This window comes from Wasmannia auropunctata, unplaced genomic scaffold, assembly GCF_000956235.1.
Source record: "Wasmannia auropunctata unplaced genomic scaffold, wasmannia.A_1.0 LD336069.1, whole genome shotgun sequence".
NCBI classification, from domain to species: domain Eukaryota; kingdom Metazoa; phylum Arthropoda; class Insecta; order Hymenoptera; family Formicidae; genus Wasmannia; species Wasmannia auropunctata.
This window is the reverse complement of record NW_012026821.1, coordinates 2822985-2834480: the sequence shown is the minus strand read 5'-3', so window position 1 is coordinate 2834480 and position 11496 is coordinate 2822985. Positions and strand designations below refer to the sequence as shown.

Sequence of the window (11496 nt, the reverse complement as noted above, 5' to 3'; positions counted from 1 at the left end):
GAATAACATAATTATTTATTCAATTTAATTTTTTATTAATTTCGAATTTTTTATTAAGAATTGAAGAATTCGATTGATTGTTTTTTATTTTACAGAGTATTGCTACGCGTACGAATGCTGTATTACATCAAACACGAGATTATCGGCGACCTGGTCCAGCATATCAATGACGGCGTTCACGTCAGGTGAGTCCGCGTCACTTTTCTCCTCTCACGCTTTTTCATACCATAGACTACCATCTATCACGGATTCGTGTATACTCACATATGTGCTTACCACGGAGCTTAGCATAGTTGCATGTGCGATGTATTTGTTGATATCCTGGGAGCTATACCTGTATGAGGAATGCTCATAGAGCCCGGATCGCGTTGATCCACGTAGCTCTGCAGAACGACTACCAGTCCGTTTTTTTTTTTTACCCTACGCTACTAATATGAAATCGTTTTTATTTCCTCATCCTTGTATGCACGTATATCAATGCGTTAACATATATACACGTGCGCTCGCGAATCGCTACGAGAGAGAGACACACTTGGTAAAACTGTCGCGTGAGGATGATCGAATTTCTGCAACAGAGTGTGGTAAGCCATAGGACTTGTCGTTAAGCAGTGCACTGTAATCGAAGGGAGATAATTGAAAAATCGTGTGTGGTTTTTAAAATCTCGAGAAAAAACGAGGAGACCCGGATATTTTTGTGTGTCGTATTTATACTATTTATATATTATTTTTCTGAAATTTTGTACAAAAGTAAAGTCCTGTGCCGCTGCGAGGGGAGATCTCCCATGAAATCCCTTTGTAAATTTTATCAACTAAAATCTCCCTTTTATAAATTAATATGAACATACGCTGGTATCGGCACGCAAGTAAATTGGCAAACTTTGTAAAAAACGAAACCGCCCTGCAGTGCGTTGCCGATAGACCTTCCACAGTTGACGGACCGACCGGCGAAATGGTGGGACTCGACAGCAGATAAATCCTTAATAGTCGGCTGCTACAAACACGGCTATGAGAATTACGACCAGATGAGGACTGACCCCGCGCTTTCTTTCATTACAAGCTGTCCTCCCCCTTTCCAGAACTCTCAGAACAAGAGTACCGCCGAGTGAGTACCTTAGTCAATTTTTTTTCTTTATACTCGTTATTTGTTCATCTCTTTCTCTCGTTCTCTCGTTCTTCTTCATGCCCTGCCTATAACTGTCCTAACATTTATGCCGCTTGCACCGCTTTCTATATATTTATATTTATACATATACGCTTGTACGGTCATAGCTTTTATTTTCAGCAATAGAATGGCGTATATAATGTTCACTTTTAGCTTTCGCTCTCTAACGTCTTTCGATATCTTCTCCGCGGAATATTATCGTGCTGTGCGCACAGCAAAATAAAAAAAAATTAGGAAGGAAGAGAATTTGATTAGATCTACGATATTGAAAATATGGCATCGTTCTCTTTCGCGCTCTCTTCTGTCAGAGATATTTTATCGCATATATGAAAAAGCCGCATTAAAATAGATCATCTGACTTCGCTGCCTTCCTATTTATAGCTGACGTTACGAAACGTCAAGAGAGAGGAAACGATAAATTGAATCAATAGATACCATCCTCTTTTTTTTCTAGTTCTCTTCATTCTACGGAATAAAACTTGGACGCGGGATTATCGTGTAAAATAATTTCAAAGTTTATTACGCGCGTGTTTATGCGCGACGAACGAACATCTTGTTTGTTTTATTGGAAAAAAAAGTAAAACATCTGATTATTATCTTCATCCTGTGACTTTCCAAAATTTCAGTAGCAGCAGCAGAGACGATAACAGTCTGGAGAATGACATGGAGGATGGCGAGTCTCCCGGCATGACAAAAGACTCGAAGGACTCGGACAAGTTCAGTCGAGAAACGCCGGCGGATTCCCCCGCCATCTCGAGCAAGGCGGACACGCCGATACCGGAGGCCAGCAGCAGTCACGACGGAAATGACGGTCTTCTCCCGGATGACGAGAAGCCGTCTTGGCCGTCTATGGTAGATCTTAATACACGACTGCGTCGCGTGATATCCTCCTATCAGCGAAGCGTTAGTAAAAAGGAGGACGTCAAAGTTATTCCGAAACCTGGGGGGAAGATGGGAATGGAGAGCGAGACCACTTCGATGAATCATACCAGCATGATGCACGAACCGCCCTTGAATATGCAAGGATGGGATCTGCAACAATTGGCGATGTACCTTTTGGTCAGTATACAATATTTTTAATACTATTATTGCTGTGTTAGGCATTTTAAGAGATTTTCATCGCGTCATTTGGGCCTGACGTCGCGTTTACAGAAAATGGAGAAAAGAGAAAAAATGGAGGCGATAGTGAAGGAACGAGAACGTACACGTATCGAGGAGCAAAAGGCGAAGTGGACCCGTCGCGAAGAGAGCGAATTCCTCCGGGTGGTGTCTACGTATGGCGTCAATTACGACAGGAAGAAGGCTCAGTACGACTGGACCAAGTTCAAAAGTATCGCTCGATTCGACAAGAAGACGGACAACGATCTTACGGATTACTATATGTCATTCAGAGCAATGTGTAAGAAAGTTTGTAACGCGAAGCTGAACGAAGAAGAAGGTGCGTCCTTTCTAATACTTTTTAAACTAATATATTCAATTATATTTATATAACTAATTATATAATTTGTATTTGTATAATTGAATATGATTTTTTTTCTGTTCTACGTGAAGTATTTTACTTAGTTGACGTTGCAGATTTTACAGATGTTCCAGTGGATCAGCTGAGTCCTGCCAAAGCGAGACAAATACTCGATCGCGTCGATCTCCTGAGCAAGATCCGCGAGGAGATCCTGTCGCATCCGCATCTCGAGGAGCGGCTCTCGTTGTGCCAACCGTCGGGAGACACGCCGGATTGGTGGCTGCCGGGGAAACACGACAAGGAATTGCTGCTCGGTGCGGCGAAGCACGGTCTCGGGCGTACCGACATAACTATACTCAACGATCCGGACTTTTCGTTTCACAAGCTTCTTACGAGGGGAATGTACGCAGGCACGCAGACTCCTAAAGTAATAGACAAGTCTGAGAGAGCGATAAAGATCGAGAATAGAGAAGACATTTTGAAGTTCGATAAGGACGAGATACTCGTGAAACTGGAGAAAGGCGAGGGAACTTTAAAGATTGAAAAAGTTGGAGCGAAAAAGGACAAGGACCAAAGTACCGATAAGAAATCCGAGAACGCGGACTCCGAGAAAAGTCAGGTGGAATTGACTATTGTCAAAGCGGAGGCTAAACCCGAAGAAAAATCTATCGGCAGTTCGTTGACTATCACAACCGTCGCGAGAACATCGGACGCCGACAACGTCGCCGTAAAGAGCGAGGAAAAGAGCGAGCTAGCGATAGAGCCGGTTAAATGCGATAGCACCAAAGTCAATCAGACAGGCACTGCCAAGTCGACCGATGAAGAGGTCGCGAAGGAGGCTAATTCAGAGAGCGTGGAGAGTCCTGCTGTTGTGGAACTCGAGAAGGAGGACAAGGTTCAAGAAAAAGATGTTGAACACGAAGTCAGCTTCGCCGAGAAATTTTTGTCCGACGAGAAATCGGATGAGCCAGCGCAGGACGTCGTGATGGAAACAGTCGAGAAAGGTGAGACGGAAGTTAAAGAGAAGGCCGAGAACGTCGAGAAGAGCGCTGAGACTACCGAGACTACCGCTGTCGAAGATGATAATAACAAAAGCGCAAAGCCGGATAACGCACCGGCTAAGGAAGAGGTCGAGGTGCAAGAAGCAAAGAGTTCGGACGTTGTCAAGGAGAAGGCGAAGGTTCTGCCAGTCGAGGATAAGTGCAGCGTCCAGGCTGCAGAATTGAAGGCAATGTTCCCGGATCTAGAAGTGATACAACCGTTGTCGCGGCTAACGCAGATCGATACATTCGTTTTGCGAGACAAACCAGCGGATTACAATAGCGAGTCTACGGTGATGCAACTCCTAGCGCACGGCTGCGCTAATACACCAATAAAGTGGCCGAAGGTAAACTTTTTTAAACTTTTAATATTTTACTTTTATTTACGTGTTAATATTATATATATAATTTAATATACATTTGTGTGTGTAAAATTTATATTAAATATAGACTGTATATTTTATGCATCTCGAATTCCATTATACTTATTGATTCGACTTTGCTTTTCAGGAGCACGCGATCGAAGCTCGTTTAATGCACATTGTGCACGCGATAGAGCACAAAGAATGGCCGGTGTCGGTGAACTTCAGTGCAGGCGAGGAGCTGGAGCCTGCGCAAAACGAAAAGGAATGTTCGGAAGTGATAACAATCACTACGGACCACGGAGTGTCCCGATCTATAGCGAGCGGAAACAACATCTCCGCTTCAAAGAAACGCAAGAGGCATATCGCCATAGATGTAGAGACAGAGCGAGGTAATTTAAACCACTTATAAATTAATAACGCAATTACTTGAGCGTCATTATTAATTTCGTTATAATTATATTTATATCAAATGATATATCAAATTATGTAATTAAATGTATTTACTGTATCTTTCGTTAATTTTTTTTTACAGCCAAGCTTCACGCGCTTCTCAATAGCAGTCACTTGAGTACGCCGTCGCCCGCGCCCCTCAGCAAACCAGTCGTTCTCTCTGGTGCGACTAGCTGGGAGCTCAATGACGAATCCCAGTCCGAGGAATCGCGACGCTCCACGCCGGTCCAGCCACCGCCGGCGCATCAACAAACACGGACGCCGAATATACACTTTGATTTGAAATATACTGTTCCGGGGAAAACGACCATCATACCTGGGACATCGAGCACTTTGACGCCTATCGATTTATCCGCTGGGTAAGACATTCGATAAAATGTCTAATTGTGTAATTAATGCAAATATCTTTATGTAATATTTCAATGAATTATATATTCACTTTCAGATATCCAAAATCAAATACCGACAGCAACAAGGACTTAATGAATGAAGTGCAAGATTTCTCCATGCCGAACAAGAATAAACAAGTCAGCAGCAATAAAGGGAAATTGGATAGTATGCTTGACAAACTCATGAAAAGGAAAGCTTGCGTAAGTACATTTTTTAAGATATTCTACGATATTAGATATTAATAATTCTACGTTGGTGATTAAAAAAAATTATTGAATATCTGATTTATCATTTAACAGCCTACAGAGGAACCGGTGGTCGGAAAAGAGAAGAAGCGCAGGAAGTTGGATGAAATAGTGTTGGGACTGAGCGCCGCGAAGGAGCAACAGAGCGGCCATTATCTCGATCTCGGCAAGAAGAGTACAATCACACCCAACGTGACCGTGACTCCGACATCGGCGCCGATCGGTCTTCCCAATCCGCCGACGAGTGCCCAGAAACCGTTCTCCATTACCGTTACATCAATTCCGTCTTCTCGAGCTTCGACTTCCTCTACGCCCGTTTTACCGCCGCCGTCCTTGCACTCGCACAAAGATACCTTCTCCGCTTTGCTGGCTCAGGCTGAGCAACAAAATCGTGAATTGAAGAAACAGCAGCAGCAACAACAACAGCAGCAGCAGCAGCATCAACAGCAGCAGCAGCAGCAACAACAACAACAACAGCAGCAGCAGCAACAGCAGCAGCAGCAGCAGGCATTCAACTCGGCGCATCCGTCTTCCTCGAGCAGCAGTCACCGAAAGAATTACGAGGCAATGATTGCAGACATCAACAAAGTCGCCGAGTACTCATCCAAGATCGGTTCGTTCTCGCATGAGGCGAAGGTGAACAAGTGGCTGGCGGAGCAAAGCGCGATGTCGGAGCAATTAAGTGCAGAATATTTGAACGCTCCCCGACGACGCAGACCGCGCGTCGATCCGTCCTTGTTGGATTGGAAGAAGCTCACCGGTGAAGAGAATGTCGCTGTTATCAACCGATTAACTGGCAAGAAGGTACGAATTATATATATTTTTAAAAATTGCAACTATAATACTTGTTTTATGTGAATTCTAAAATTATTTTTGAAAATTGCCTTTCTCTCATGTCTAGATAAATTAAATTAATCGAATTTTATTGGTATCAATACCATTCGAAATTTGATTAATGTAATAAGTTTTACTTAAAAACTAATTATTATTTAACATTTTGATGAGCTAAATATTTTGAAAAAACTACACGATGTATTTTACAATTATACAACAGTTTGTAATAGTTTTAGATTTCTAACAGTTTTAGATACTCGTCGTTTTTAAATATCATTTTATTTTAAGGGAAGCATAATTGTAAAAACTTATAAAATTATTAATTTCTTATTATTTTTATGGAGAGAATAAACTTTGCTTTAGAGTTATTTTGCAACTCTTAATTCGATTACTGTCAAATTAATCGAATTCGGAAGCTAAATTTTTTTTTATTCTTTAGGTAACCGGAAGCAAAGCGCCTCAATTGAAACGACTTGGAACGTGGCTAATGGAGAATCCAATGTTCGATGTTGATCCGAAATGGGCGGAACTTGTGAAGGAACGCGGCAATCTTCCGCACGATCTGCAGAAGAGACTATCGGGCAACGAGCGCAGCAGCGTGAACAAGGGCAAGAGCCCGGGCAGACCGCCCATGATGCCCAGCCCGACGAGTCAGCAGTCGGCGAGTACCGCCAATCTTGCGGCCACGTCGATGGCGTCCAGCCTTAACTTCCCTCTCGGCAATCTAAATAACTCTCTGCTGTCGGGCCTGTCGCTCGGCAACTTCGATCCGAAGAATCCGCTGTTGATGCCATTCGGCGGTCTGACGAACCTCGGCGCGCTCGGCAGCCTCAGTAATCTCAGCAGCTTGGGCAATGTGGGTCTGACGAATTCGTTGTTCGCCAATCTGGCCGGGCTGGGTCTGCCGTCGTTAGCGGGCATGGAAGCGGCGCTGAGTGCTCAAGCGACATCCAACGCAGCGGCGGCGGCGGCTGCGGCGGCAGCCGCGGCGGATAACCCAGTCGTAAGCTCGGCGAGTATCAGTGGCAGCAGCGGCAAGAACGCCAATTCTTCGTCGAGCATGAGCGGCGGCGGTGGAAGCGGCGGCGGCAGTAGCAGCAAGTCACGCAGCAGCAAATTAGATCAGCCGACGACCAGCAGCAAATCTTCGTCCGGCGGTCCGTCGACCTTGTCCGCTGTTTCATCCGCAAGTCTGCCGACCCCCTCGCCGTTCCCGTTCCTCTTCACGAATCCCAGCCTCCTCTACACACCGCTAACCCTAAGCGGCCTGAATCCGTTCTCCATGCAGTCTAGCGGCGTGTCGTCGGCCTACGAGAGCCTCGCCCAATGTGGTCTGCTGAATCCACCGACGTCCACCGCTTCAACGGTGCGCAAGCCTACATCGTCTAGCAGCTCCTCTAGACAACGTGAGGCCCCACCGGAATCTTCGACATCCTCATCTTCGTCGTCGTCGTCAACGACGAAACGAAAGGAGCCGGAGAAGAAGTCCAGATATTCAGTGGATCCGGCCGTGACTCTTCAACAATACACAGACATGGCGGCGTTGCACGGTAGCGAGGAGAGACGCCGCGTCGAGCAGCAGCAGCAGCAGCAGCAGCAACAACAACAACAACATCAACAACAACAACAACTGCAGTCGCAGCAGCAACACGAAAAGCGAGAAACAGCGGATGTGGTGGCCGATGTGGTAGCGGCGGATCTGTCGGAGAAAAAGACCGAGCGAAAATGCAAGGATCAGGAGATGAAAGAGGTTCTGGAGCATCTAAGCAGGACCAGCGCCGAATTGGTTACGCGGAATATTGATGACGCTCCAAGATCCGAGAAGCCGCCCAGCAGGAATCGCAGCATGGATAGCAACCAAAATTCTGACCAGCAGCAGCAACTACGATCGACGCCGTCGGCGCCATCGCCGCTCGAAGTCATCCTGGAACCTGTTGCGAAGAAGATGCGCATTGAAATGGACACAAGCACGAAATCGTCCGCGTTGAGCAGCGAAGTGCCGACGGTGGAGATCGAAGCGGTGACAAAACCGTCGCCGACGACTCCGACGAAGGCAACGCAACAGGCTGTATCTTCGCAAGAGGAGGTCAGTGTCCCGCCCGTAGAAGCGAACACAGCCAAGAAGGAAGCAAACGAGACGACAACGACGACATCATCATCATCATCATCGCCGGCGACGGCGGCAGCGGCGGCGGCGGCAGTGGCGGCGTCATCATCGTCGTCATCTGCGAACGTGACGTCGCCGTCGACGCAGAATACCAGCGCGAAGAGCGACAGCGCTAAACCTGCTGCTCCAGAGGCAGAGGAGGACAGCAAGGGCGGCGCCAAGGCGCCGAAGAAGGCACGCAGCGGTAAACGATTAAGCGTGGAGCCACCACCGGAGCGTAAGAATCTTCGTTCGAGTGCCGGCAGGCAGGCGCGGGCGGCTGCGGAACGGCAAGCGCGAATGGAGGGCGAGATGCAGCAATCCGAACAGCAGCAGCAGCAGCAGCAGCAAGACAGTCACGTGGCCGGCGAGTGAGTCACGGCGAGGTCTCGTCGGACTGCTGCCGCGAAAAAAAAATGATGAACGACAACTACCAAAAGTCGCCGCACGGCGATCCGACGAAAGGAACTCTGACGGACGTCGCGGTCCACGAACTTCTTTTTCAACTCTCTGATTCGACACTGCTCGCACAACGAAGATCTGTATGTAGATAATTCCCTGTTCGACGCTGATTAGCACGGAAGTGTAAGGTGTTTCGCAATTGAATCGCGATGAAACGCGAGTGCGCATCGAAAGGGGGCTACAGACATTGGTAGAATCTACCGTAGCCTTCGATTCGGCTCTTGGAGGATGGAAAATGTGTGTGGGACAAATGGGACTCCCTTCATTCCGCGGGAGGTGAATAATCATGTATCGTTAATCATTGGCGGACAGTGTGTGACAAAGTGCACGTTTATTGAATTGAAACAAAAAAAAGAGAGAAATCTCTCCAATACGAAGGCTGCGATAGTATTTTATCACTCGATACTTTGTGTAGTAATTAATTTTTAATTGCGTAATTATGATACAATAATAAAGGTATAGTTTTGTTAAATTTATTATCTACTATCTCTTATTGGTTTTGACCAGGGACTGTTTTATATAAAAATATATATATACATAATAGATATATATTATAAAATTGTGTACTCGCTATTGCGCATAAAGCAATTTACAAGCAAGGAACGCAAAACGGAATATAATCGTAATGTAGAGAAAAAAATAATTACAGTAATAACTTAATAAAAAAAAAGGAAAAATGTAAATATATACAATTATGCCTATAGAGACAGTAAGCAATCGTGTACTTGGAAAAGAAAATGTATATAACGCAGTGTACTTTTAATTACATAGGTGAAATAATAAACAGCTTCTTTTGTTGTTTGCAAATACCAAGAATTCGAATTCTCTTTTATTTTATATCACTCTACAACGTAAGAAATCTACAATGTAAGAAAAACAATTTTTTAATTAATTTTTAATTAAGTATATCAAATTATCTTTTGAAGTTAAATAAGGACATTTTTATTTAAATAAAGACACAGAATGCGTCTTAGATATTCAAAAGTGATAAATATGTTGTACAATTAGTTTTATAAAATAACATTTCATATATATATATATTTATGCAAACAAGATCGCCATATTGATGACATGATTTGGGCAGTTTGGCTTTTATTATAATCTTTTTACATAATACATAGAAATTTTCTTCTATGCATCTATAGGTTGTGCCACAATACGCAAATACGTTCTGCCGGAAGGTAACATCACAGTCTTGATATTGCTGTAAGAAGCTTTGGCTTCACTGTCTGACACACTCGGATCAATCATTACATCTTCTCCTTTCTGTAAAATAAAAAAAACACATGTAAATATGCATGTAAAAATTAACGCGATAAAATCGTCAATGATATGTTCTACTCGACATTCAATTAACAGCGAAAAAATTAATATCGCTTGAAAAATCTTGAAGTGAAATTTTATTTTCTCACCTTCCAGTCTACAGGAGTCGCTACTTTGTACTTTTGCGTGAGCTGAAGAGATTCAATTACCCTTATTATTTCGCTGCAAAAATTCGTAATACGAAATTTTAGTAGTCTTACACGAGCGATAAATCACGTTTTACAAAACATTAACAATTCTCACTCGAAATTGCGACCAGTGGTGGCTGGGTACAAAATCGACAGTCGCATCTTCTTAGCCGGGTCGATTATAAAGACAGCTCGCGCCGACATGGGTAGTCCGGTCCGGCTGTCGATCTCCGCGGGATCCAACATTCCCAGTAACGAGGCAAGCTTTCTGGCTTGATCCTCTATTATCGGATATGGAAATTCCTCATCCCTTATCTCGCCGTAACTCTTTATATCCTATACAGAATAGCGCTTTGTTTAGTACAAATCGATGGGACTCATTAAATTCAATATTAAATTTTATCAAATTGAAATCTAGGCTGCGTTCAGTATTTACGCTTTTGGCGCTAACGGAATTATTTTATTCTTATTGTTTATAAAATGTTAAAGAATAAATCGTGCTCACAGCGCGTGAGCGTCAAAAACGGGACGCAGCCCTAGAGTGCGTTTAGCTGAAAAAATTTGTAAGCAAACCTCTATCCATTTGCGATGGGACTCGACAGAATTACAGGACAATGCGATCACTTTCACGCCCAATCTCTTGAATTCAGGCATTAGTTTTGCGACCCGTGCCAGTTCGGTCGTGCAAACCGGCGTGAAGTCGTTGGGATGGGAAAACAGGATACCCCACCTGTATTTCGGGCAGACATCACATACATATATATATGTACAACAAAAAATAGAAAATAAAAAAAAAATGGCAATGCAACAACTACGCTGTGCGCCGAATCTATTGTAAACAAATGTAAAATAGGACTTGTGTACAAAATGTGTTAGTTATTTTCATTTCTATCAATTTTATGTATGCACAAACGATCAAGATATATATAGGTATACCCTTAGTATTTCGAACACGTGCACATTATGTACGGATTCACATCATTTGTTAATTAACGCATGTCACGTGACAAATCACACAAATAAAGAACGAATATCTCAAGTATTTTTATTTATAATATCTCGACCACGATCTACGGTGACGTTCTGGTACGTAGCGTATATCGCTATTAATTAATATTCGTTTTTTTTTTATACAAAGTATAAACAATCCTGACGGCGGAGCTTCTATCTAGGTTACGAATTGTACAGTAGGATATATCTTACGAATCGCCCAGCCACTCGTGAAATCTGATCGTGCCCCTCTGGGTGTCCGCTGTGAAGTCCGGAAACACTTCGCCCAGTAAAACCATGATGTCTCGTTTGCGAAATGTGCGGAATTTCACGATTAAACGCTAAAAGTGTGTTACTGATCCCTCGATGACCGATCACGCGTTCATCCAGGTACCAATATATCGAACACTCGGAACACACACACTAGTGTTGTCCAGCGGCAAGCGGCTGCGCCACAACAGATCGTGATAAACATAGGGGAGGGGAGCGGGGGGGGGGGAAT

General features: G+C 44.1%; 2 protein-coding genes across 12 annotated transcripts in view; one reads left to right on the top strand and one right to left on the bottom strand.

The window, feature by feature from the left end:
* Positions 1-9362, top strand: part of LOC105450177 (chromodomain-helicase-DNA-binding protein 7) — a 26588-nt gene extending 17226 nt beyond the window's left edge. For 7 of the 11 annotated variants that reach the window (XM_011689903.1, XM_011689904.1, XM_011689908.1 and 4 more), the window contains exons 11-20: positions 96-185; positions 905-1102; positions 1789-2221; positions 2315-2600; positions 2738-4008; positions 4172-4415; positions 4559-4835; positions 4922-5066; positions 5166-5915; positions 6385-9362. In XM_011689903.1, the coding sequence (XP_011688205.1) occupies positions 96-185; positions 905-1102; positions 1789-2221; positions 2315-2600; positions 2738-4008; positions 4172-4415; positions 4559-4835; positions 4922-5066; positions 5166-5915; positions 6385-8466 (5776 nt within the window). In that variant the 3' untranslated portion in view covers positions 8467-9362. The remainder of the gene's footprint in view (positions 1-95; positions 186-904; positions 1103-1788; positions 2222-2314; positions 2601-2737; positions 4009-4171; positions 4416-4558; positions 4836-4921; positions 5067-5165; positions 5916-6384) is intronic. The other 4 variants (XM_011689911.1, XM_011689912.1, XM_011689914.1 and 1 more) reach the window with 4 other exon arrangements.
* Positions 9350-11472, bottom strand: LOC105450179 (peroxiredoxin-6). Its single transcript, XM_011689915.1, has 5 exons — positions 11208-11472; positions 10578-10734; positions 10120-10340; positions 9966-10038; positions 9350-9819 (listed from the first exon to the last, which is right to left on the bottom strand). Exons 1-5 carry the CDS (start codon positions 11291-11293, stop codon positions 9685-9687), a joined length of 672 nt encoding a protein of 223 aa, XP_011688217.1. The 5' UTR covers positions 11294-11472; the 3' UTR covers positions 9350-9684.
* Between the last annotated feature and the right edge of the window lie 24 nt (positions 11473-11496).

Bases quoted from the DNA above. Each gene is read 5' to 3' on its own strand.
- LOC105450179 (XM_011689915.1), bottom strand. From the start codon at position 11,293: ATGGTTTTACTGGGCGAAGTGTTTCCGGACTTCACAGCGGACACCCAG. The intron at 10,341-10,577 runs GTTTGCTTACAA...TATTCTGTATAG, and splicing joins CCCATCGCAAATGGATAGAG to GATATAAAGAGTTACGGCGA. The intron at 9,820-9,965 runs GTGAGAAAATAA...TTTATTTTACAG, and splicing joins CGACTCCTGTAGACTGGAAG to AAAGGAGAAGATGTAATGAT.